This window comes from Salmo salar, chromosome ssa10 (assembly GCF_905237065.1).
Source record: "Salmo salar chromosome ssa10, Ssal_v3.1, whole genome shotgun sequence".
Lineage (NCBI taxonomy): Eukaryota > Metazoa > Chordata > Actinopteri > Salmoniformes > Salmonidae > Salmo > Salmo salar.
In genome coordinates, this window is record NC_059451.1 from 15595117 (window position 1) to 15620996 (window position 25880).

At 41.7% G+C, this 25880-nt stretch overlaps 2 protein-coding genes and 1 non-coding gene across 3 annotated transcripts; 2 read left to right on the forward strand and 1 right to left on the reverse strand.

Moving 5' to 3' along the window:
- On the reverse strand, positions 1 to 5415 carry LOC106613600 (small glutamine-rich tetratricopeptide repeat-containing protein alpha). The gene is made up of 12 exons (XM_014216029.2): positions 4902 to 5415; positions 4155 to 4301; positions 3926 to 4029; positions 3756 to 3846; positions 3524 to 3623; positions 3246 to 3350; positions 3000 to 3135; positions 2857 to 2919; positions 1701 to 1738; positions 1376 to 1549; positions 1024 to 1146; positions 1 to 900 (listed from the first exon to the last, which is right to left on the reverse strand). Exons 2-11 carry the CDS (start codon positions 4252 to 4254, stop codon positions 1035 to 1037), a joined length of 1023 nt encoding a protein of 340 aa, XP_014071504.1. The 5' UTR covers positions 4255 to 4301; positions 4902 to 5415; the 3' UTR covers positions 1 to 900; positions 1024 to 1034.
- LOC106613599 (thimet oligopeptidase) lies at positions 5023 to 25765 on the forward strand. Its single transcript, XM_014216028.2, has 14 exons — positions 5023 to 5133; positions 9817 to 10023; positions 10687 to 10835; positions 11187 to 11294; positions 13844 to 13946; positions 14513 to 14670; positions 14948 to 15083; positions 19343 to 19485; positions 23249 to 23475; positions 23750 to 23951; positions 24351 to 24537; positions 24717 to 24845; positions 24998 to 25134; positions 25386 to 25765. Exons 1-14 carry the CDS (start codon positions 5121 to 5123, stop codon positions 25545 to 25547), a joined length of 2061 nt encoding a protein of 686 aa, XP_014071503.2. The 5' UTR covers positions 5023 to 5120; the 3' UTR covers positions 25548 to 25765.
- LOC123724984 (small nucleolar RNA SNORA16B/SNORA16A family) lies at positions 14215 to 14349 on the forward strand. Its single transcript, XR_006757461.1, has one exon. It is a non-coding gene; the product is annotated as a small nucleolar RNA SNORA16B/SNORA16A family (small nucleolar RNA).
- Positions 25766 to 25880: the final 115 nt, after the last annotated feature.

Below are 25880 nucleotides of genomic sequence, written 5' to 3' on the forward strand. Positions count from 1 at the left end.
TGCAATGCAGTTTTTTTTATTTATGTTTCAGTGCACATAGGGTACTTGGCATCAATTCAATCTTCAGTCAATTCAAAGAAAGAGTTGAACTTCAATTGATGAATTCAATTCCATTTAGAAAATATATTCATGAATTGAATTTCAACTCACTTCCTGAGTTGAAATAATCAGGTTTACAATCAAGTAAACATGTTAGGCTAAGTTACCAGTACAATTTAATCAAAGATTGGGAACAAAAACAGACAGCCACCCATGTTGTTAGAAAAAACAAAATTTCTCAAGACAAAATTAGAACAAAGTGGACTGTAGGTGTTATCGTGCAACTCAAGAAAAATTGCTGAAAAAAAACTCCTGGATTACACTAGACAAGTCAACAACCATAAAGGTCCTATTTGAAATTGTCCATTTAATTCCCATAATGTTGACAGTACTCTACATGCCATCTCTGCCTACCAGTATATCTCTGTACAAATAGATGCTTCTCAAATGAAGGTGGCTGCTGAACTATATCACATAATAATCTGTTGTTGTGTACCTGAAATGACAAAGTTCAAGTGATGCAACTGCATTTAATCCACTGGGGGTGTAGTGATTCAGTTCACTGGCAAGGATTAGTAACATTAAACAGTTAAACCAAGTGCTATACTGGCGTGACATTGCAGATTGGAGTACAACAGATCCACCCATCCATACACTTCAGACTAGATATCTGTTGACAGTGGGTTTATGAAATTTGATCAAAGTTTCACTGACTGGTTTCCTTGGAGGGGAGGGAGGGGCTGCACATGCAATAATTACTCAGTGAAGAAAAGCTTTTTGTCCCCGGAGTTGCGAGAATAATACAAATTACCAAAAAAAAGGACACAGGCCGTCTTCACTTTTCCACACACAAATCTTTCTCTGTCAAAAAACAAAGAGCAGACCATTTTAGGATTAGCTACATGAGCAGTTTGTACAAAAGAAAAACAACTCTACAATACATGGACCAACCCATCAAATGTCGTTTTAAAATGTTCATCTTACCCGTCTGAGGGTCAAGGTTGCTCATCGTTGCTAGCGCTAGACGGCCGGCTGCGAATTTGACTCCTCAGCTGTTCAATTAGCTCTGGGTTCTGCTGTTGCATCTGCTGCGCAAATTGTTGGCCCCTAAATGGACACGTTACAGGGAGGTGATGGAATGGCAGTTACCAAGTACAAGTCACAAAAAAGGTCATACATTAATGGATTTTATTAATACTCAAACATGTCAAATGCTTTCATGTCTATCACTGATGTCATTTGTATAACATACAATAATATAGCCTAATGAATAACAAATAATACAATACACAAGTCATATTTGGCACAGACTGAGTAGAGCTAGTAGTCGACTTACGCTTGGATGAGACCAGAGATGTCACCCGGACCCGCTCCCCCTACTCCAACTCCTGCTGCCGGTCCAGCTCCCAACCCTAACCCTGGTACAGGCCCTGCACCTAAGCCAGGCCCTACTCCAGGTGCTGCTGGAGGTCCCATTGGCCCGTAAGCCCCTGACATCATCCCCGACATCCTGTACAACACAGACAAGAAAGGTGGTATATTCTACATGCATTAAACTCAAAGCTAGTTCACAAGTATGGAATCTCAGAGTGCATTTACAAAGTCCTTGTGCTACATCTAAAAAGAGAATGTATTTTATAGAAAATAAATGGATAACTTACAGTTGCTGTACTTGTGGGTTGTTCATCAAACCAGATGCCTAGGATAAAGCAGCCGTAACAATGAATATAAATACGAGTTCTACTCTTTGGTAAACCTTTTTCTACATATGCTGGTGCATATGACATCTCGTAAATATGAGCATACGACTGGGAAAAATCTACTTGAATGCCCCTCCAACTCGTAATTACTAAAACTTTTGTTAGTTTGGCTTCTTGCAGAGCACCAAAAACACCTGCAGAGATTCTTTAAGCTTTCTGTAAAAATTTTGAAGAAGAGAAGAAATGCATAAGGTGACAATACATATATAATTTTTTTTTACCATAAACGACGAAGGTCGCCTTGTTTTTTGTTGCTGTGACGTCAGATCTTCATGACGGAGAAGTCGGAGCTCTAAGAGGATGCCCGAGTTTCCTACTTGTAATTCCGAGTTGGATGACCGTTCAAATCAATTTATCCCACTTGGATCATGTTTTTTCACAGTTCCAAGTTGTCTTGGATTTTTAAATACGAGCATACAACTAGTAAATGTCCACTTGAATCCCCCTCCAACTCGTAATCACTATTGAGTAGGGCTGGGCGATTAATTATTGATTTGAGGTAATTACTTCCCTCAATATCGATATAATATCATTCTTGAGTCTGACTGAAGCAGATATGCACAGTTTAAACATTATTTGATTAATATCGTGATAGCTATCAAAAAAAATATAGATATCGTGATAATTTATTTGCCATATCGCCCAGCCCGCCTATTGAGAAACGTCTATCATCCCTAAACTCAGACTTCTCCCACATGCTGAACTCTGACATCACCAATTAAGGAAATAGACTTGATAATAGCATTTTCAGCAGTTAATTCCAACAACAAATCATATTAAACAATCTATTTATATGGGTTTTTAACGTTTGTTTACTAGTATGATAGCTGTAATGTTTGTTTATGGTTGACGTAGCTTGTATGCCACTAGCCAATCGGCATTCTCTACAAATTCAAAGCACTTGAATGCACACAACTTGTTGCTTACAGTTTACAAGTAGTATTTTCAGAGTTTCCCATTTGTCATGCACACAGCATTATAGTAGTATACTGGATCAGCCTGGTTGTTCCTAGTATCTTTCATTTGAAAGGGACAGTTTTAGTTAATTGGAACTCACCATGTTCATGAAACCAGGGTTACTGAGCAAACCAGCCAGATCAACTCCTCCCACTCCCCCTGTCTGAAGGAGATAATTTAAGAACAGCATGATCAACAATGAATCATTCCACATCCATAGTGGCTGAGATGTTATCAACTTACTGGGCTTGGAGTCTCCATTTTCTGCTCTGCTATTTTCAGGTTGGATTTGTAGGTGTCGTTCTCTGGGTCCAACTCCAGGGCTTTTTTGTAATAACTTACAGCTTCTGTGTGTTTGTTTAAACTGGCTAGAGCCAAACTGGAAGCATGGGACGTTGAAGTCAATGTAAGTCAACCATCAGTTAATAACAAATCAGCAACACACTGGCCCATGTCCACTGTAATATTGAACACTAGTGTCTAACATACCCCATTCTTCCATACGCTTTGCTGTAGTTTGGGTCAATCCCAATGGCAAGTTCACAGTCCTGCACTGCTCCAGCATAGTTGCCTAGTTTGCTGTATGCAGCAGCCCTAGCAAAAGCAAACCATACAATTAGCAGTACCTTACAAAAACAAATGTGAATTAATTTATTGCTTGACAAACTCCATACATGCTTGAAAATCGACAATATACACTTGGATATACCTAATGTGTAAATAATTGTCACATTATCCTCCAAGTTCAGGAGTTTGTTGGTCAATACCTGTTGCAGTAGTAAACTCCATTCTGGGGGTTTATGGCAATAGCCTTTGAGTAGAATTCCACAGCTGCCCCATAGTTCTCAACCCTCATTTGATCATTCCCTACCGTGAAAAACACAATTATTTGCCAGAAGAATGTATAGGCCTATCAACAGCTCTTAACCATAGACCCATTTGAAGAGAGCGATATTTAAGACTGAGTAATGTACAAACTATTTACAGGGAAGGTCCTACCATCAGTTTTGAGTCGCTCAGCCTCTGCCTCTTCCTCCTCAGTGAGGGAATCTGTGGCTGTGTTTATATTCACGTGGCGGGTGTTTGGATGCTGCAACAGACAGTCAACACATTTGAGACAAACTATTGACCACATTCACCTTCATATAAAGCGGATGTCTTAAATTTACCTTCAGCGTCGCAGAGGCAAAAATCTCTGGTAACGTTTGAGTGACAGCTAGGGTCTGGTCGTCGGTCGAGACATTGAAGGCGGTCTCCAGGCATTGGACTGCAACTGGGAAAGCATCAGATGTTGAGAAATGGCAATGACTGGACACAGTTGAGTCTTTGACCATCTTCCAAGATGGGCTAAGAGCCCATCTCCTTTTACTGAATCTTGGCTTCCCAACTCAAACTTACCTTCTAAACTTTCCTGAGCATCTGATGATAGACTCCCAGAGCTCAGTTGATCATGAAGAAAGTGAATGATGGAGAAGGCAAGACGCTTTGTGTCAGTCATTTTGGATTGAGGTCCAAACCTTAGTAGAATGTGTATTATGAGGGCCCCTGAAGAAGAAAGATAATGATTGTTTTATTATGTCTCCATTGTAAACTGATTGGGATAGATTGTAGTTAGCTATAACAGTAACATTTACACATATCGGTATTATAACAAATAAACCTGTGTTACCATGTCATCTGATTAGATAGCTTCTTAATCCTAGGCTAATAACTAGCTAGCTTGTTAACTAGTAAGTTTGATAACTTGACAAGACGTCGCCAGTTAGCTAGAATGTTCTAGCAAGTTGCTTACGGTCGGCTGCTGTTAGCTAATAAGGCTAACAGAGCTAACACTTGGCCTACAATGTGAAAACACTCTGACCGTGTATTCGTTAAAGTTAGGTGTCTAGTTTTGCTTAAGTGCATGAGAACTGATTAAGCTTAGTTACGTGGATATCTTAGCTAGAACTATCTAGCTGCTTGTAGGTAAATAACGTTAGTTATCTAGCCTACTTAGCACATTAGCTTTACTGACATGACGCCAATAACAAAATGCTTTGAGCACTTTACCTCGATTTACTCGACTTTCGTTGACATTGACGTGTGGTTTAACAAACGATACGTTATGGCACACAACAGATGTTAACTAGCAAAAATGATCCTTACCAGTTGCCTTTGCTTCTTGTAGTAGCTGGTGGTGCCAGAGATATTAGAAAGCTATCTCTGCTGATGGGTCTGGTGATGATAGCAAAAATGTGTCGACTTTCGTCGCAAGTGTTATACGTCATAACTGCGTAGTTGAAGCATGCCCGCACTACAGTCGCTTTATCGGCAAACACAGATTGCAAAGCGCTCTGAAAACGTTACTACTTGGTTTTCTGAAAGATGGCACCGACAGGTGAGTACGAAATGCATCTATGTTAGTCTTTCCTAACACTTCATTGCCAAATGAATACAAACTCTAAAGTTATGCATATTAATACGTCTGTGCTTGGCTTTCTAACGCTTTCTGGTTTTCTGAATGTTACCTGCTTTTTAGCAACGTTAGCTAGTATTAAACGTTACACACTAGTTTTACAAGGAATTAGCTTACAAAATAACGGAATAGTCCGCCGGAAAGCAGACGTCAAATACAAGTAAAGTTAAACTTTGCCGATTGTCCATAGGGTTGGTTATTATGCGGGGCCGGGGGGGGATTGACATAAACGTCTAATAAAACATAAATCAGACTTTCCAAACGTGGGTCTGTTGTAGACCCACTTCCTTTCCCGCTCACTGTCAAAATAAAAGTCCTGAACGTGTGCTATACCTGCACAAAAAAGCAAGCACTTGTGCTGTGGGGGACTTTTATTTTGACATGGGGTAAGCAGAGAGGAACTGACCTCCCGAGGAACTGCGTGAGTCTTCAAACAACTCACGTTTGAAAATTATGTTTAATTTTATGTGCCATTAGAAGGCAGGGCAAACCCTTTTTGGTGATTTCTGGTATATCATCAAAATAAACCAATCGCAGTACGTTTTTGGAGTTGCAGTTACCATTGGAAATTAATGTTGAAAGTTCAATTTTATATGACTTAAACAGAAAGAAACAAAATTATTCCTATGCTGCTTCCTGTTGACAAGACATTTTGATAAATAGCCCAATGTCAAAACACAGTTAACGACGTCCTAACCAGTATGCAGAAACAGTTCGTGATTATAATGAAAACATAGCAAATGTTATGTTTATCTACTCATACATGTGCAACAATAGTATTACTTGTAAAAACATTTTTTGACGAGACCCTTATAATCGGCACAAGCACTAAAAACTCGTTTTGACAAGTGGCAATGAATCACTTACAGTGCCTTCAGAAAGTATTCAGACCCTTATTCCACATTTTGTTACCTTAGCCTTATTCTAAAATTAATTTACATCGTTTTTTTCCCCCCTCAATCTACACACAATACCCCATAATGAGAAGAAAAACGTTTTTTAGAAATGTTTGCTAATTTATCATTTAAAAACCCCTGAAATATCCAATTTACATAAGTATTCAGACCCTTTAATCAGTACTTTCTTAAAGAACCTTTGGGAGTGATTACAGCCTCAAGTATTCTTGGGTATGACGCTACAAGCTTGGCACACCTGTATTTTGGGAGTTTCTCCCATCCTTCTCTGCAGATCCTCTCAAGCTCTGTCAGGTTGAATGGGAAGTGTTTTTGCACAGCTATTTTCAGGTCTCTCCAGAGATGTTTGATCGGGTTCAAGTCAGGCTCTGGCTGGGCCACTCAAGGACATTCAAAAACTTGACCCGAAGCCACTCCTACATTGTCTTGGCTGTGTGCTTATGGTATGGTCGTTGTCCTGTTGGAAGATGAACCTTCGCCCCAGTCTGAGGTCCTGAGCAGGTTTTCATCAAGAATCTCTCTGTACTTTGCTCTGTTCATCTTTCCCTCAATCCTGACTGGTCTCCCAGTCCCTGCTGCTGAAAAACATCCCCACAGCATGATGCTGCCACCACCTTGCTTCACTGTAGGGATGGTGCCAGGTTTCTTCCAGATGTGACACTTGGCATTCAGGCCAAAAAGTTCAATCTTGGTTTCATCAGACCAGAGAATCTTGTTTCTCATGGCCTGATAGTCTTCAGGTGCCTTTTGGCAAACTCCAAGCGGGTTGTCATGTGCCTTTTTACTGAGGAGTGGCTTCCGTCTGGCCACTCTACCATAAAGGCCTGATTGGTGGACTGCTGCAGAGATGGTTGTCCTTCTGGAATTCCTTCTCCCATCTCCACAGAATAACTCTGGAGCTCTGTTAGAGTGACCATTGGGTTCTTGGTCACCTCTCTGACCAAGGCCTTTCTCCCCCGATTGTTCAGTTTGGCTGGGCGGCCGGCTCTAAGAATAACTTTTTCTGTTAGTAAACTTAAACCAATCATGACGTGGCATAGTATATCAACAGTGACAATGGTTGGCTGCTATTTGAAGCTGCAATATGTAACTTTTTGGGCGACACTACCAAACCCTATGTTTTAGAACTGTCATTCTCATTTAAAGCAAGTCTAAGAAGAGGTAGATCTGTTTCTATGTGCACTATTCCCATCTTAAGTTTTGTTTTGCTTCTTTTACTTAAGGTTTTGTTCACCAGCTTCAAACATCTGAAAATAGATATTTTTGGTTTTTGAAAATATATTTTACAGTGGTTTAGATGGTACATTGATTCTCTACACTAGCTTGTTTTGTCACAATCTGAAATCAGGCGAACTATTAGAATTTGAACAACCAGGAAATGGCAGAGAGATTTCTGCATAGTGCGTCTTTAAGTGATAGTTTGACTGTCAAATCCATTTATTGTTGTGTGGCCAGCAACTTTTATAGAGAATGCCTCAAACTTTCCTGTGCCATTTCATTAACTCTACATTTTAAGTCCTGCACATCTCAGCCATTTGTGACAAAATCAGTGGTACAAAACTTTGGGTTAAGGATGTAACCTTGGTTCTCTGAGTAGAGTAACGGGTCGCCTGACGACTTATGGGTACTCCTTCCCCTTCACGCAATGTTTTTGAGATGCTTAATATCAAAGATGTTTACAGACACGCCACACCCTTACTGTACCCACGTGACCCGTTACTATAAAAGGCGTGGTGTGACACACTGTCCATTACTTCACTCGAAACCCACAGAGGTGGAGGAACGACATGGAAGCTTGGCGACCTGTTACTCTACTCAGAGAACCAAGGTTACATCCATAACCCAACGTTCTCTTCTGTTTTCGTAACGGGTTGCCAAACGACCTATGGGAGAGGCTGTACCAAAGAGGTCGTTTGAACAACAGAGTGAGAACTCACCATTTAACTTAGTCCAGATGAGTCCCTGGGACGTCCTTGAATCCACCACAGGATGAAACAGAATATAATTACCCAACAGGTAACACAGAATTTCAACTGTACACGAGCAAGCTGAAAGCTAGAACTTACAACATGAGGTTTCAATTGGGTGCAACAGCACCACGAGTGGAATGACTCTGTACATTCGTGGCCAAAAGTTTTGAGAATGACACAAATATTAATTTTCACCAAGTCTGCTGCCTCAGTTTGTATGATGGCAATTTGCATATATTCCCGAATGTTATCAAGAGTGATCAGATGAATTGCAATTAATTACAAAGTCGCTCTTTGCCATGCAAATGAACTGAATCCCCAAAAAACATTTCCACTGCATTTCAGCCCTGCCACAAAAGGACCAGCTGACATCATGTCAGTGATTCTCTCGTTAACACAGGTGTGAGTGTTGAGGACAAGGCTGGAGATCACTCTGTCATGCTGATTGAGTTTGAATAACAGACTGGAAGCTTCAAAAGGAGGGTGGTGCTTGAAATCATTGTTCTTCCTCTGTCAACCATGGTTACCTGCAAGGAAACACGTGCCGTCATCCTTGCTTTGCACAAAAAGGGCTTCGCAGGCAAGGATATTACTGCCAGTAAGATTGCACCTAAATCAACCATGTATTTGATCATCAAGAACTTCAAGAAGAGTGGTTCAATTATTGTGAAGAAGGCTTCAGGGCACCCAAGAAAATCCAGCAAGTGCCAGGACTGTCTCCTGAAGTTGATTCAGCTGCGGGGTCGGGGCACCACCAGTACAGAGCTTGCTCAGGAATGGCAGCAGGCAGGTGTGAGTGCATCTGCACGCACAATGAGGCGAAGACTTTTGGAGGATGGCCTGGTGTCAAGAAGGGCAGCAAAGAAGCCACTTCTCTCCAGGAAAAACATCAGGGACAGACTGATATTCTGCAAAAGGTACAGGGATTGGACTGCTGAGGACTGGGGTAAAGTCATTTTCTCTGATGAATCCCTTTTCCAATTGTTTGGGGCATTGTTTGGGGCACCTTGTCTTCCGGAGACGACAAGGTGAGCGCTACCATCAGTCCTGTGTCATGCATGAGACCATTCATGTTTGGGTTTGCTTCTCAGCCAAGGGAGTGGGCTCACTCACAATTTTGCCTAAGAACACAGACATGAATAAAGAATGGTACCAACACATCCTCCGAGAGCAACTTCTTCCAACCATCCAGGAACAGTTTGGTGACGAACAATGCCTTTCCAGCATGATGGAGCACCTTGCCATAAGGCAAAAGTGATAACTAAGTGGCTCGGGGAACAAAACATCGATATTTTGGGTCCATGGCCAGGAAACTCCCCAGACCTTAATCCCATTGAGAACTTGTGGTCAATCCTCAAGAGGCGGGTGGACAAACAAAAACCCACAATAAAAGCTTTTGACACTTAGGAAATGCTTGTAATTATACTTCAGTATTCCATAGTAACATCTGACAAAAATATCTAAAGACACTGAAGCAGCAAACTTTGTGAAAATTAATATTTGTGTCATTCTCAAAACTTTTGTCCACGACTGTACATCTGATAGTACACCTGCCACACATGAACAATACTGAAACGATACCTAGTTCATACCACATGCCATTGAATGCCATGAATCATCCCCTGCATAGTGAAACAAAACATTTCCTCATACACTTTAGAAGTAGGCCTTTTCCAAGACGAACCATCCAACTCATGACCAACCTTTCTTTCACCCAACAGAAGAGTTGGCATCTGGCAGTGGTGCGCCAGTCTGTGCTGACAACCGCCTGCGCTGGGACCTGACCCCTGAGCAAATCAATCAGCTCTCAGATGAGCTTATTGACAAGACCAAAAAGGTATATGACTGTGTCGGGGCCCTGGACCTGGCCAGTGTTTCCTATGAGAACACCCTGAAGGCTCTCGCTGATGTGGAGGTGGAGTACACAGGTGGGTGTGACTCCAAAATAGCATAATTTCTTCAATCCCTTTCCTGTATGACCACAGTGGATTGAAATTAATATGTTATGATGTCTAGCGGTTCAGTCCATAGCAACCACACCTAGCATTTACTCCACTGGCCTTGAAAGCGATTTGGAAAATGTCTGAGTTGGCACGAAAGAGGTATGCAATGGTATAGACAAATCAGCACTTTTTACATAAAAACTAGCTGACAAGCCTATGCTCCCTACAAAAGGCAGTGGACACTGGACTGTACATGTTAAATCAGTCAGTTGTAGCCTTTTATAGACTCAAGGCAGCACATGATCTAATCCAAAAGAGCTTGTTTTTATCATCGCTTTACTGCTTTTCATAATTTTAGACCTTTTGTTAAGACTGTGCGTAGTGATGAAACAATCTCCAAAACCTAAGCCTATGTTTCAAGCTGACAATGGTCAGGTGTGAAAATCAGTTTAGACTGGTTTTATAAACTGTTGGTGCGTGCTACACATTGGTAATGGATTGAGGCCCCCCCACCCCCCATTTCAGTATGAAAGCACTTTGACCACTGAAAAAGCACGATATATAATCATCATGATACATAGCATCACTTACAATAAAAATGACACTCATAATACCTGCTCACTTTTACATTTTGACATGTTATTCCAGTTGAGCGCAACATGCTGGACTTCCCCCAGCATGTGTCCTCCTCCAAGGACGTGCGCACGGCCAGCACCGACGCCGACAAGAAGCTGTCGGAGTTCGATGTGGAGATGAGCATGAGGGAGGACGTCTACCAGAGGATCGTGGCACTGGAGGTGAGGAGGGCCGTATGAGATCAATACGGAAGGTCCCAATAGTCCATAGATAAAAGATGTCAATAGTCTGTAGTTGCTTCCTTCTAATCTCCTTATTCTTCATCTACACTGATCTGAAAATGCACGCAGTGGATATGCTTTCATCTTCCCACTTCATTATATCAGTACTAATAAAGGAGAGGAAAAGGTGATCCACTTTGACCAATTGAGCTGTACCTAGGAAGATCTCTATAGCCTGTATGTTTTTACCTGCTATTGCCTCATGTTGTCTTCAGAATGATCCTTTGGCTATGTAAAGGTTGCGTGGAGTATCATTCTCATTGGCTGAGTTCTGCTTTTAACCTCTCACAGCGGAAGGTTGACGATGACACGCTTACTCAGGAATCCAAGAGGTACATGGAGAGGCTGATCAAGCTGGGTCAAAGGAATGGCCTCCACCTGCCCAAAGAAACACAGGATGTAAGAGACTTTACCGTTTTCAAAGGAAGTGACCTTGATGGATATCACGGCCACTCTCAATTCCAAGTGGATCGTTTCATTTGATGTCAAATTTTATCTCAGAGAAATTAAGCTAATCGATTGCACCCAAATTGGCCTTTTCAATTTATAGGATTTATATAATATTCATTAAATATAATACCCAACATCCGATTTGGACCACACCACTTTTTAAGGTCATACCAAGGATCATTTAGCTGTTTGATTTAGAATTATAAGACTCCTTGAAAAAATATTTAAAATAATTATTTGATGAAAAAATCATTTTTGACCTTATTGCTATTAGCCCATACAAACGCATTGAATAACAGATGCTTCCAAAGAAAATCAAAAGGAAGTTTAAGTGTCTGTCCTATATCTGAGCGATGTAATAAAGATCAGGAAACATGTATTTTTTTATATATATACATTTTTTACATGTGTTAAATTTTTTGGCCCTGAACAGTCTCCATATATACTTCCATATTTTTTTTTCAACTGGTACCGGCTGACCTTCAGATAGACTTGTGAGGCCTAGAGTGTTCGGACGCTACAGACAAGAAGTAGGCAGATCGGCTGTACTGACTTGTGGAGGTCATAGAGCAAAACAGAGAACACCATTGTGTTTGTGAGAGTCATCTTTCCATAGAGGGGTCATAATAGTTTGCAAGCTAAACTATTCAGACTCTACAGACGATTTTGTGACGACCGATTTTCAGGATGTCTCATGGTCTGACAAACACCGCTCTAGCTCTGTCACCTTTCACTGAAGATGCGGAAGTGCGATATCGGCGGATGCTGTGGATTGAGACGCATCCAATGTAAAAACTGATATCTCTTAAACTGACAGACTTTTAAGGGGATTTTTGTATTATGCTATTTAGATTACCTCGGGGTGCGGACATCGACCTTAGGGGGTTAACAGTGACGCGAGGAATCCAAATAAATGGTCAAAAGCCACGGAACACCCCCCAATGGCCAGTATACAGTATCAGTTCTCTATGTTTGACAGGTAGTATGAAACTGTGGCTTGGAGTATTGTTTATTCACACTATGTAATGTATTCTCAGTGAAGTTGGTGATGTTTCTTTCCCCCGTTCAGAGAAATTAGCCATTTTGAAGTCTTGCATTTTTCCCCCATAAATGACTGTGAAAGTACCACTTTTGACCATAGATGCAGCTGTTCCTGCTGTTACTGCCACACCCTTTTATCCATTTAGCTGATTTCTTGTGTTTATTAAATGGACCCTTTTGCAAATTTGGGTAGAAAACCAATAGCTTTTGCCCATGATGAAAATAAAAGGTGTGGTCATCCGTACAATTCAAGCCAGTCCCCCATGAAAGCAATTCAAATGCACACAAACTGTCCTTCTCTTAGGCTTAACCTGTGTCCAGGAAACGGCCAATGTATGTTTAGTTTATTCCCTTCCAAAAATGTCTGGATTCACCATTCCTGGTGAACAAGCAAACTAACAGCAGTTCTAATGGTTTCAATGTTATGGTTTCTAATGGTAAAAGTCCCAAATACACACTGTATATCGCTTTGTAATGGTATTGGGTTGGGTTTAATGGTAAATGTCACTAATCAAACAACATAGAAATGTTTTCTAACCATTTTATTGAAAAACAGACTGCTATCTAATGGTTTATAATTGTATTATTTTATTAGGGATGTCACAACATTTTAGTCACTAGCCCATTTCTCCATCACATTTTTGGACTTGTAGGAAAAGTCTTCATATGAGAATCGCACCATAGGGATAACCCTCTCAGAGAGCTGCCATTTGTTGGATTATTTGAGAGGAGTTGGGTTGCTAAGAGACAAACTGAATTGCTTTCATTGAGGACTGCCTTGGTTTGTGTGGATGACCACACTATTTATTTTCATCATGAGCAAAAACTATTGATTGTCTACCCAAAGTTGCACAAGCATTTTTGTGATCCATTTACGAAACACAAGAGACCAGCAACACGGATAAAAGTGTGTGGCAGTAACAGCAGGAACAGTGGCATCTGGTGAGGAAAAATCTGGTATTTTCACTCTAATTTATAGGGGGGAATGGAAGTGACTTCAATGGCAAATTTTTCTGAACAGCGGGGAAAAATCCACCAAATTCACTGAATACATGACAGAATGAATAAAGAATACTCTAAACCGCAGCTTCATACTACTTGTCAAACATACAGAATTAATACTGTATACTTGCCTTTGGGGTGGTCTGTGGGTTTTGGATTACGTCTTAATCATTAAGAGGTTTCATATACTATATTTATTGAATAGTATATAAATCCTATAAATTGAAATGGACAATTTTGGGTGCAGTCGATTTAGCTTGATTTCTCACAGTTCAAATATTCTTAAAACAAAATAGTGTTTCAGGAATGCTAATCTGATCTGTTCCTAACAAATGATTTCAGAACAATCTGAGATGGTGGGTGTCAATCTTCTTTCTTGTGCTTTTTGAGGTGGAACGATCTACAGTAGGTTCATTGTTGTCAACTTATTGACTTTACCTATCTAATCCAAACAGGAAGTCAAGAGGATCAAGAAGAAGCTGAGCAACCTGTGCATTGACTTCAACAAGCACCTGAATGAAGACACCACTAGTCTGGCTTTCACCAGAGAGGAGCTGGGTGAGACCATGTTCACGCAGCCTAACGGTTCTGTTCTGAGACCCCATTTCTGTTATTGGACCCTTGCTCATAGAAATAATGGGTACTATCCACTAATAGTAACTAAATATTACTTAATAGTATTGGTATCAATTACAATTTGTTAAAATATCATCATTAAAAATAGATGGCCCTCTGAATTGGAATTTCAGTATACGATCTACTGAATTGAGTCGAAGTAACCAAAGTGAAATTCATTCCAACCTGGCTTTTTACAAACTATAAGCTCCCAGGCACCTATCGAACCCGTCCCTGTTCTCTTGTAGCAGTCACGATCAAAAGGATGTAAAAACATAACTTCCTACGACAGTTGCTGTGTTGTTCGACCTTAACTGATTCCTCAACATTAAGGGGAAGGACACTTATGGAAACTTGTAGAATTTCAATGTTTCATTCTTAGCTATATGAAAGATCTAATGTGTTTTCAGGTTTCTAATTTGATTGCTTAAAAAAAAGAATCAAAAATCACTAACATTGAACGTAAATCCATAAGTAGGACTTCTGACATGTCTGACGATGCACTTTAGGCGGTCTCCCTGAGGACTTCCTGAGCTCGCTGGAGAAGGATGGGGACAAGCTAAAAATCACTCTCAAGTACCCCCACTACTTCCCCACCATGAAGAAGTGCTTCATCCCCGAGACCCGCAAGAAGCTGGAGGAGGCCTTCAACTCTCGCTGCAAAGAGGTGAGCCGTTGTCTGTTTTGTTTGAGACCGTGATACTATCCTGTACTGGGAGAGCATTGACCAGAGAAAATCGCTGAGCCCCTGAGAAACTCAAAGAAAGTCTAACTGCTGTCCGAAATGAACGTTACGTCCGCCAAAATTGATAATAGACAACAAAGACAGTTTTTTTTTTTTTTCTCTCTGAAAACCAAGGACCAAGGATAACCTTTAAAGTTACTTAAAATGATCCCCTGGAATTAATTTCAGCCCTCACCCTCTGTCTTTTCCCCTGGTGTAGAAGAACTCTGCCATCCTGAAGGAGCTAGTGCAGTTGAGAGCCCAGAAGAGCTCCCTGCTGGGCTTCGCTACCCATGCTGACTTTGTCCTGGAGATGAACATGGCCAAGTCTGGCAAGAAGGTGGCCGGCTTCCTAGGTGGGTGTTACTGATCAAGATGGGGTACAACTATCTGAAAGGTTGTTCTGGTCCGTTGTTCCATTTCCAACTGACCATTCTTAGCTGCAGAGGCTGCTGTCAGTTGTATCAGAAACAATGTAGTGCTTCAGCTGCTTCACAATACTGCCCTGACCCCCCTGGCCGTAACCACCCTGTTCCATTTTAGTAAAAGTATTGTTGTCATATTGTATTTGTTAAGGGCATTGCTCACACTCAACTATGCATTAACAAACACAACTGCTACAACCCAAAAATGGAATGACAGCAGTTCACGCACACGTTTTTTTCTGCATAGAAAAGTATTGGGCCAGCCAACCTATGTGTTTTTTTTTATTTAAATGTCTCATAATTTTCGAGATGGAAAAACGTTTTCAGTGTAAACCATGTATAAAGTATGTGGAAAAGAAAATGGACCTATTTAAAAAAAATTCAAATAAGATCATCTTTGAGAACTAACAATCAGCAAAATGGTGCATTCGGGGGTATTTTTGTCATGGCATGGTGCCCCCATTGTTTTTACTATGTTTGAGTCACTCCGATAGCATAAGAACACAGCCTAAGCCATGGCAAAAAGTGTAAAATTGCAGGAAATTAGCTTTAAAACGGCAATATCTTCTATCAGCCCCATGGCAAAATGTGTAGAATTGCAGGAAATTAGCTTTGAGCTTCCTGATTTGGCCTCGTTTTGAAGCTTGGTCGTTAAGAAATGCTTAGGTGCCATGACTGAAGCCAATCAAGAGTTGCCTTGGGGGCGTGGTTTGATGTGTGTGTTTCATGTCTTTGCCATTTCAATCACAACAATGAAGTAGTGAGTACAGCCAGGTAAGCTAAGCTAGTTTTGCTATGGAACGTTTGAAGACGAGGACTTCTCCCCTCCTGACTGACTCGCCATCTCAAGATGGTCTGCTAATTCAGGTCTATGTGTTGGCTAAAGCCTTCACTGACCTTGTGTTTAGCCAAGCTGACCGCAGCTGGCTAGCATAGCTTGGGGATCTGCTAGCCAGCTGCAGCTATCTAGCTGATTTCTCTGTCAAATCAGTTATGGTGTTGATGGCAAGAGCCAGTGCCTGGAATGTGCTTCATAAGGCACTAGTTCTACAACACCTTGCAACAAAAGTAGCTTGCAACTTAGTTTCAAAGTTTCATCACGTCATGTAAAGACTTGTTACCATGGAAATAGTATCAACTGCGAGTTGAATGACCAGTCCGGACTCAGCTCAGTTGTCCTACAACACAATATTCTATAACTGGCTAGTTTTGTCTCACCTCTATTCTCCATATGTCCGCTGTTAGATCTTTCCCGGGGGACAATTCCCAGAATGACTAATATCCCTAGGTTACATGTGTGGACACATGGAAACATCGCCCAGCTTGAGTGTAGATACATTTATTAATGTGTTAAGGACACAACTTTTTATGCTGTAAATATCATGTTGATGTGCTTATGAAGACGGTATGCCTACACATACACTACATGGCCAAAGTATGTGGACACCTGCTCGTTGAACATCTCATTCCAAAATCATGGACATTATTATGGAGTTGTTCCCCCCTTTGCTTCTATAACAGCCTCCACTCTTCTGGGAAGGCTTTCCACTAGATGTTGGAACATTGCTGCGGTGACTTGCTTCCATTCAGCCACAACAGCATTAGTGAGGTCGGGCACTGATGTTGGGCAATTAGACCTGGCTCGCAGTCGGCTTTCCAATTCATCCCAAAGGTGTTCGATAGGGTTGAGGTTAGGGCTCTGTGCAGGCAAGTCAAGTTCTTTCGGACCGATCTCGAACAACCATTTCTGTATGGACCTCACTTTGTGCACGTGGGCATTGTCATGCTGAAACAGGAAAGGGCCTTCCCAAAACTTGCCACAAAGTTGGAAGCACAGTATAGTCTAGAATGTCATTGTATGCTGTAGCTTTAAGATTTCCCTTCATTGGAACTAAGGAGCCTGAACCATAAAAAAACAGCCCCAGGCCATTATTCCTTCTCCATCAAACTTTACAGTTGGCACTATGCATTGGGGCAGGTAGAATTCTCCTGGCATCCGTCAAACTCATATTAGTCCATCAGACTGTCAGATGATGAAGTGTGATTCATCACTCCAGAGAACGCGTTTCCACTGGTCCAAAGGCAGCGAGCTTTACACCACTCCAGCTGGCGTTTGGCATTGCGCATGTTGACCTTAGGCTTGTGTGCGGCTGCTCGGCCATGGAAGCCCATTTCATGAAGCTCCCAACGAACAGTTATTGTGTTGACGTTGCTTCCAGAGGCAGTTTGGAACTCTGTAGTGAGTGTTGCAATCGAGGAGAGACTATTTTTACACAGGAGTTGCATACCAAGAAGACAGTGAATGTTCCGGAGAGGCCGAGTTACAGTTTTGACTTAAATCTACTTGCAAAATCTATGGCAAGACCTGAAATTGGTTGGCTAGCAATGATCAAAAACCAATTTGACAGAGCTTAAAAAAAGAATGGGCAATTGTTGCACAATCCAGGTGTCTAAAGCTCATACCTAGAAAGACTCACAGCTGTAATCTCTACCAAAGGTGTTTCTACAAAAGTATTGACTCAGGGTTGTGAATACTTACGTAATTTAGATTTTTGTATTTCATTTTCAATACATTTGCAAAAGAAATCTAAAAACATGTTTTTTCGCTTTGTAATTATGGGGTGTTGTGTGTAGATGGGTGAGAAAATAATTTGGGCTGTACCGCAACAAAATGTGAAATAAGGGGTATAAATATTTTCTGAAGGCACTATCAATATCTTTGTCTGAGTTGAAATGAATTGGCTAGCTAGTGAGCCAGTTCGAGTCAACATTATTGAAAGCAAGCTGGCTACATCATATTATTAGCTAGAAAGCTAGTATCCAATGCCTGCCCTGCATTGACCCTAAATGGAAATGAAGTTAGCTATTGTTAGCAAGGTAGCTAGCTAACGTGACATGCACCATCACATTACACGTTAGCTTGGTGTATTTAGCAAGCTACAGTATCCGTCCCCTTTCATATCATAGCTAGCCTTTAAAAAAAAATATATATATATATATATATATATATATAATTTCACCTTTATTTAACCAGGTAGTCCAGTTGAGAGCAAGTTCTCATTTACAACTGCGACCTGGCCAAGACAAAGCAAAGCAGTGCGACACAAACAACAACACAGAGTTACACATGGAATAAACAAATGTACAGTCAATAACACAATAGGGGAAAAAGTCTATATACAGTGTGTGAAAATGGCGGGAGGAGGTAAGGCAATAAATAGGCCATAGTAGCGAAGTAATTACAATTTAGCAAATTAACCCTGGCTCACTAGCATTATGTTGTATAGCCAAAGGTAGCTACTTGCTAGGTAGTACCAGCGATCTTGTACTTAGCTAGCCATCTTGTACTTAGCTAGCAAACTTCCAATGCATTTCAACATATATAATCCATTCCTGGCCATCAGGCAATATTGTTTAAATGCATTGGAAGTTTGCACCAACTTTATGGAAGCCCATTTTCACTCCTATTTGTTGAGCGAAATGTGTGTGCGTTGCAACCATATACAGACTTGACAACATTGTCCACTAACTCCACATGGCAGCTGGGGGCTGACCACAACGCATTGTCTCTGGGCAATTGGGCAGGTAAGTAATTCATACCCAACAAATGCACTTACAAAACTCTGTTTTGGACGAGACTTACTTTATGACCAGTTATCCTACTTACAGTTTGTAGTCAATTTTGACACTAGAATAAATGTTTGACTGATATTAATGCCACAAACTGCATGCAGAGACATAGAAATGGTGTCCACGTGTTCATCTGACTCGGGGGAAATAGATAAAGGGCCCAATTGCCAAAATCTCAAAGTATTCCTTTAAAACAGCAACATTTTGTCTCTGCGACCAAGAGGGCCTCTAAAGTGTTCAGTCGGTGACTGCCATTGACCACACACTGCTATGCCCCCGTCACGCCACCTAAAGTCCATTTTGATCCAGACAAAAAACCTTACACACACACACACGGTTTCCACCCCTCACGTCAATGCTCCAATGTGTGTGTGTGTGTGTGTGTGTGTGTGTGTGTGTGTGTGTGTGTGTGTGTGTGTGTGTGTGTGTGTGTGTGTGTGTGTCTCTCTCTCTCTCTCTCTCTCTCTCTCTCTCTCTATGTTTGGGAGGGATTGGGATAAAGCAGAAGACGCATTTCCTTTGGGTACATTTGACAATAAGGTAATCTTCCTTTTCTCCAGAGGAACTGGCCTGTAAGCTGAAGCCCCTGGGGGAGGTGGAGCGAAATGTCATCCTCAAGCTGAAGAAGGAGGAGTGCCAGAAGAGGGGTCTGCCCTTCAAGGGCGAGTTATACGCCTGGGACACACGTTACTTCATGACCCAGGTAGGCCATAGGTAAAAACAACAAATGTCTGCAGCTCTGTTTTTATGGGGACCCAACAGTAATTTTTTTTAACACACATAAATACATTGGCATGGGGGGATTGCAGAATGCAAAAGTTATTCTGCTGTTGTATTACATAATTGCTATACCAGTATGTGCAAAGCCTATATTTATTAAAAACAAAAAACTGTTTAATGTGAGAAGCAGGGATTGGTCTGAAGCCCAAAAAAGAAAGGAAGTTCACAAGCACCACAATGCCTACTCCACCCATGCACTACCAAGGTTTTCCATCACACAGCTTTGACACCTACTACATTAACTATATGTATGTTGGTCTGTTGTACTTCAAACAATGTCTAGGCAGGTTACTTAGGATTGAAACCTTCTCAAACAGCCTAATTTATACTCGTAGACGGGCTCCCACAATAATGTGGTTTGTACCGCATGCAAGATCATGTATTGCGTTCTTCCCAACCCACACATTATCCCATTCCACTACCCTTTTCAAGCTGCTTTTTAAAAATTATATGTAAGTAAGCTTTGCTTTTATAATTAAAAAGACCATTAGGCTTGATCACTTGAGCTTTTTTGTCTTGTCGTAATGTATGTGGTGCTTGCCTGTATTTTTATTTTTTTAAATCTTTATTTTTGCAATATAAAATGTTTTCGGGAAGTATTCAGACCCCTTGACTTTTTTCAAAAAAATGTATGTTACAGCCTTATTCTAAAAAGGATAACATTTGTTTTTCCCTCATTAATCTATACACAATACCCCCGTAATAACAAAGCCAAAACAAGTTTTTAGACATTTTTGCAAATGTATATATTTTTTTCAAACTGATTGTTTACATATGTAATCAGACCCTTTATTCAGTACTTTGTTGAAGCCCCTTTGGCAGCGATTACAGCCTCGAGTCTTCTTGGGTATGATGCTGCAAGCTTGGGACACCAGTATTTGGTGTGTTTCTCCCATTCTTCTCTGCATATCCTCTCAAGCTCTGTCAGGTTGGATGGGGAGCATCGCTGCACAGCTGTCTTCAGATGTTCGATCGGGTTCAAGTCCGGGCTCTGGCTGGGCCACTCAAGGTCATTCAGAGACTTGTCCCAATGCCACTCCTGCGTAGTCTTGGCTGTGTGCTTAAGGTCGTTGTCCTGTTGGAAGGTGAACCTTCGCCCCAGTCTGAGGTCCTGAGCAGTCTGGAGCAGGATTTCATCAAGGATTGAATTGAATTTATTTTGGGTAACAGACATGTACAAGAAAATGTACAATGTGGACCCAGAGGATATCACTTGAAAGTATTCATTAAAACACTTGTTTCCAAAGTGGTCCTCAATGGTTAAAAACAATAACACATATAATAAAGGATCTCTCTGTACTTTGCTCCGTTCATGTTTCCCTCAATTCTGACTAGTCTCCCAGTCCCTGATGCTGAAAAACATCCCCACAGCATGATGCTGCCACCACCATGCTTCACTGTAGGGATGGTGCCAGGTTTCCTCAAGATGTGATGCTTGGCATTCCATCTTGGTTTCATCAGATCAGAGAATCTTGTTTCTCATGGTCTGAGAGTCCTTTAGGTGCCTCTTGGCAAACTCCAAGCGGGCTGTCATGTGCCTTTTACTGAGGAGTGGCTTCCGACTATCTACTCTACCATAAAGGCCTGATTAGTGAAGTGCTGCAGAGATGGTTGTCCTTCTGGAAGGTTCTCCCATCTCTACAGAGGAGCTCTGTCAGTGACCATTGTCTTCGTGGCCACCTCCCTGTTCAAGGTCCTTCTCCCATGATTGCTCAGTTTTGCCGGACGGCCAGCTCTAGGAAGAGTCTTGGTGGTTCCAAACTTCTTCCATTTAAGAATGATTGAGGCCACTGTGTTTTTGGGGACCTTCAATGCTGCAGAATATTTTTGGTACCCTTCCCCCAGATCTGTGCCTCGACACAATCCTGTCTCAGAGCTCTCCGGACAATTCCTTTGACCTCATGGCTTGGTTTTTGTTCTGACATGCAGTGGGACGTTATATAGACTGGTGTGTGTGCATTTCTAAATTATGTCCAATCAAATGACTTCACCACAGGTGTACTCCAATTAAGTTGTAGAAACATCTCAAGGATGATCAATGGAAACTGGATGCACCTGAGCTCAATTTCGAGTCTCTTAGCAAAGGGTCTGAATTGTTATGTAAATAAGGTATTTCTGTTTTATGTTTTAATACATTTAAAAAAAAAATGTTTGCTTTGTCATTACGGGGTGTGGTGTGTAGATTGATGGCGCGGGGAAAAAACAATTTAATCAGTTTTGAATAAGGCTGTAACGTAACAAAATGTGGAAAAGGTCAAGGGGTCTGAATACTTTCCGAATGCACTGCATGTCATTGGGGGGGAATCAGATTTTTTTTGTCCGTAGGTGCTTAACATAACAACAGGATGTGTTGGACAGAGTCATTCATATAGATATAGAGGTCTTTAGAGCCTTTCTGCCTTCCTGATTTCTGTAACCATTATCTAATCTGTGCAATATTGACGTAAGCTCAGAACCACTTGTTTTGCAAATATGGTCCAGTTTTATCATTTGCTGTTCTGATCAATGGCCAGTTCATTACCTCTTGTCAAATTTAATATGCAGCTTAATATTATGTTTGTATTTAAAAAAAAAACAAAATAAAATTGTAGTAAGATGGTCACGCCACAATAAAACAAATTTACAATATGCCTATATCAAAAAAAAAAAACAGCCATGATATTTACAGTGCCTTCAGAAAGTATTCATACCCCTTATTCCACATTTCGTTGCGTTGCAGCCTGAATTCAAAATGGATGACATTTATTTTAGCAGATTCTTTGGAAATGAAGTACAGAAATATCTAATTTACATAAGCATTCACACCCCTGAGTCAATACATGTTAGAATCACCTTTTGGCAGCGATTTACAGCTTTCAGTCTTCCTGGGTAAGTCGCTTTGCACATCTGCATTGTACAATATTTGCAGATTCGTTTTAAAGTTCTTCAAGCGCTGTCACTTTGGTTGGTGATCATTGTTAGACAGCCATTTTCAAGTCTTACCATAGATTTCTAAATCAATTTAAGTCAAAACTGTAACTAGACCACTCAGGAACGTTCAATGTCGTCTTGGTAAGCATCTCGGCAGTGTATATTTGGCCTTGTATTTTAGGTCATTGTGCTGCTGAAAGGTGAATTTGTCTCCCAGTGTCTGTTGGAAATGCTTCAAAAAGGTGTCACATCGTTGGTTCTTATTGGGCACGTGGGAGGGATAAATTGTATGTTGTACAAGCGGTTGCATCTCAACTTATTCCATCCAAATAAAACCAAGTCTGATGGTAGGATGCTGTAGTCTTGTTTTAATCCGGTGTCTAGAATTTGAGCTAGGTTTGGGCAATAATGCTAATGCTTACGACTTTGAAAAATCCGGTATGTGTTTCTCAGTAACGGCTGAACGGATCATGTCAAGTTAGTGTGTGTGTGTGTGTCAAGAGTGTGTTGTGTACTTTCAAGTTTATTTGCAAAGTTTCATCGACATTGGTGTCATACTAGCTTAGATATGATGGTAGGAAGATTGAAATTTAACATTGAGCATCAATCAATCCCTATTCAAAATATATAACATAGTTTAAAAAAAATCATAGCTCTGTATTTTTCACTGCGGTGTTAGAGATGACCCTGTGGGCTGTGTGGTCTATATTTGCCCCTGAAGGGATAATGTTTTGAAGTGATGAATTGAATCTGTCCTTTGCCCTTCCCCCCTGTAGGTGGAGGAGACCCAATACGCGGTGGACCAGAACCAGCTGAAGGAGTACTTCCCCATGGAGGTTGTGACCCGGGGCCTGCTGGACATCTACCAGGAGTTGCTGAACCTCACCTTTGACCTGGTGGAGGGGGGCGCCCCCGTGTGGCACGACGACGTCACCCTCTACTCCGTCAAGGACCGCACCAAGGGCACGGTGGTGGGCCAGTTCTACCTGGACCTCTTCCCACGGTGAGTCAGAGGAAAATGGAACAGATTGAAAAGGGCAGAGGATTTTTAAAGATGGCCGCATACAATTAGTTATGTATGATGATTGTTTTGATATAACCATATTTTTTTATGAGGATTTTATAGTTTTTGGGGGAAAGTCTTTATTTCATTGCTCTGAATTTGTCTACAGCAATTGAAACAGAGAAGAGCCCACCTTTGCTCCTCCACATTATGGGGGAGACAATAAAATAAAAATGTTTAGCCAGTCATGGTGATTGTGTGTAACCCTTCCTAGAGAGGGGAAGTATGGCCACGCGGCCTGCTTTGGCCTGCAGCCCGGCTGTCTGCTGTCGGACGGGACCCGCCAGATGGCGGTGGCGGCCATGGTGGCCAATTTCAGCAAGCCCACGGCCGACGCCCCCTCCCTGCTGCAGCACGACGAGGTGGAGACCTACTTCCACGAGTTTGGCCACGTCATGCACCAGCTCTGCGCTCAGGTGTGTATGTATACGTGTGTGTGGTGTCATTGCTAGTATAGAGTATACATTGTTGTTTAATTCCTAATCACTGAAATGAATGTTTGACTGAGTAAAGGCAAATTAGTGTGATGGTTAATTTATTTCCTGCTCTCAATACGTCATTGGCTATTTAATACCTGTAAAATCAACCTAAAACTTTTTGCCTGTTTTAATACCTGAGAGGGCAGTGTACTCCTCAATGACCATTCAGCATCAAATATATATTTGATATGGTATACAAAATGTAATCAAACCTATAGGAACACCAACATAATATATCCCTCCCCTTTACTGTCTAGTTTGATGTCTAATAGTAGTTATACCACAGGATGCAGGGATTAACAGATGCATGTATCTCTTCTCCTCTGCTGCTCCCAGGCGGACTTTGCCATGTTCAGCGGGACACACGTGGAGCGGGACTTTGTGGAGGCGCCCTCCCAGATGCTGGAGAACTGGGTGTGGGAGAAGGAGCCCCTGCAGCGCATGTCCAAACACTACAAGACGGGCGCCCCAATCCCTGACGACCTGCTGGACAAACTCATGAAGTCCCGCTTGGCCAACACGGGTGGGTCACCATGAAACAACGCCCTGGCTCTTTCATAGAACACCCCAGCTTAATAACACCTTTTACACCAGTGCTGGAGTTGAGGTTATTGGGCAGTGGTCACCAACACGACTCCTGAAGAGCTACTGGGTTTAAATGCTTCAGTGTGTTAATGTGTTAACCCTCTCCCTCCCATGCAGGTCTGTTTAACCTGCGTCAGATCGTCCTGGCCAAAGTGGACCAGGCCTTACACACCAAGAATGGGCTGGACCCGGCCGAGGAGTACGCCCGGCTGAGCCAGGAGATCCTGGGCGTGCCTGCATCCTCAGGTCAGAGACAAACTCAACCAATGGGCCATAGCACTATCACGGCTATAGTTTGGTAGCCTGTTCCCAGATCTGTTTGTGCAGTCTTGCCAACTTCTTTAGTCATTGTCCGCTTTTAAAACAAATCCTTTTATTCTTCGCCATTGTGCCCATAGGAACCAACATGCCAGCCACATTTGGCCACCTGGCAGGTGGTTACGATGCCCAGTACTACGGTTACCTCTGGAGCGAGGTCTACTCCATGGACATGTTCTACGCCCGCTTCAAGCAGGAGGGCATCATGAACCCCAAGGTTGGCACAGCTGAGCTAGTTATTTACAATGCTGTTTTTACACTTGACCATCCTCTCTTATCGAGTCTTATTTGGCATCATTGGTTATTGATGCTAGTGAGCAGTGACTTCCTGCAGCCCTCCAGAACTGGAGTTATGTAGTCTGACTGGCCTTTTTGAACTCCAAATGATTTCACCATGGCAGAAATGTCATTGTCAGCTTCTATGGTCATCTGCTTGATGCTGATGAAGTACATTCCCATCTCTTCTAGGTGGGGCTGGGCTACAGAAACTGTATCCTAAAGCCCGGAGGCTCGGAGGACGCTGAAATTATGCTCAAGAACTTCCTGGGGAGGGAGCCAAAGCAAGAAGCTTTCCTCCTGAGCAAAGGATTAACGGTAGAGCTGGAGGCTGACACTCCATGTGCCTGTTGACCAATCACAACCAGCTCAGTGGAAACGCCCCCCCAACCAATCATACACTTAGAACACGGGCACAAGGGACATACATGTTCGAGAAAAAACAATGAAAACAAGAATTGATGCAATGCTATTTCACCCTTTTGTGCTGTGTTTTTTTTAGTTTGGAGATGTTTTAAACTGTTGTATGCAAGTAAGGTTGAACAAAATACATTAACAAAGAATTGACTTGACCCATTTGTCGCCTTCTGTCAGTTTTCTCAAAATAAGTAGCTCTTAAGGGGTTTCAAACTTATTTTGTTAATTTTATACCAAGACGTTCACAGGCCGCATTAAAACAGCTCGCTG

Coding starts and splice junctions, on each gene's coding strand:
- LOC106613600 (XM_014216029.2), bottom strand. CDS start 4,254: ATGACTGACACAAAGCGTCTTGCCTTCTCCATCATTCACTTTCTTCAT. Junction 4,030..4,154: donor TGCTCAGGAAAGTTTAGAAG/GTAAGTTTGAGT, acceptor ATGCTTTCCCAG/TTGCAGTCCAATGCCTGGAG. Junction 1,739..2,856: donor ACCCTGGTTTCATGAACATG/GTGAGTTCCAAT, acceptor GCTTTATCCTAG/GCATCTGGTTTGATGAACAA.
- LOC106613599 (XM_014216028.2), top strand. Junction 10,836..11,186: donor AGAGGATCGTGGCACTGGAG/GTGAGGAGGGCC, acceptor AACCTCTCACAG/CGGAAGGTTGACGATGACAC. Junction 23,476..23,749: donor TACCTGGACCTCTTCCCACG/GTGAGTCAGAGG, acceptor AACCCTTCCTAG/AGAGGGGAAGTATGGCCACG.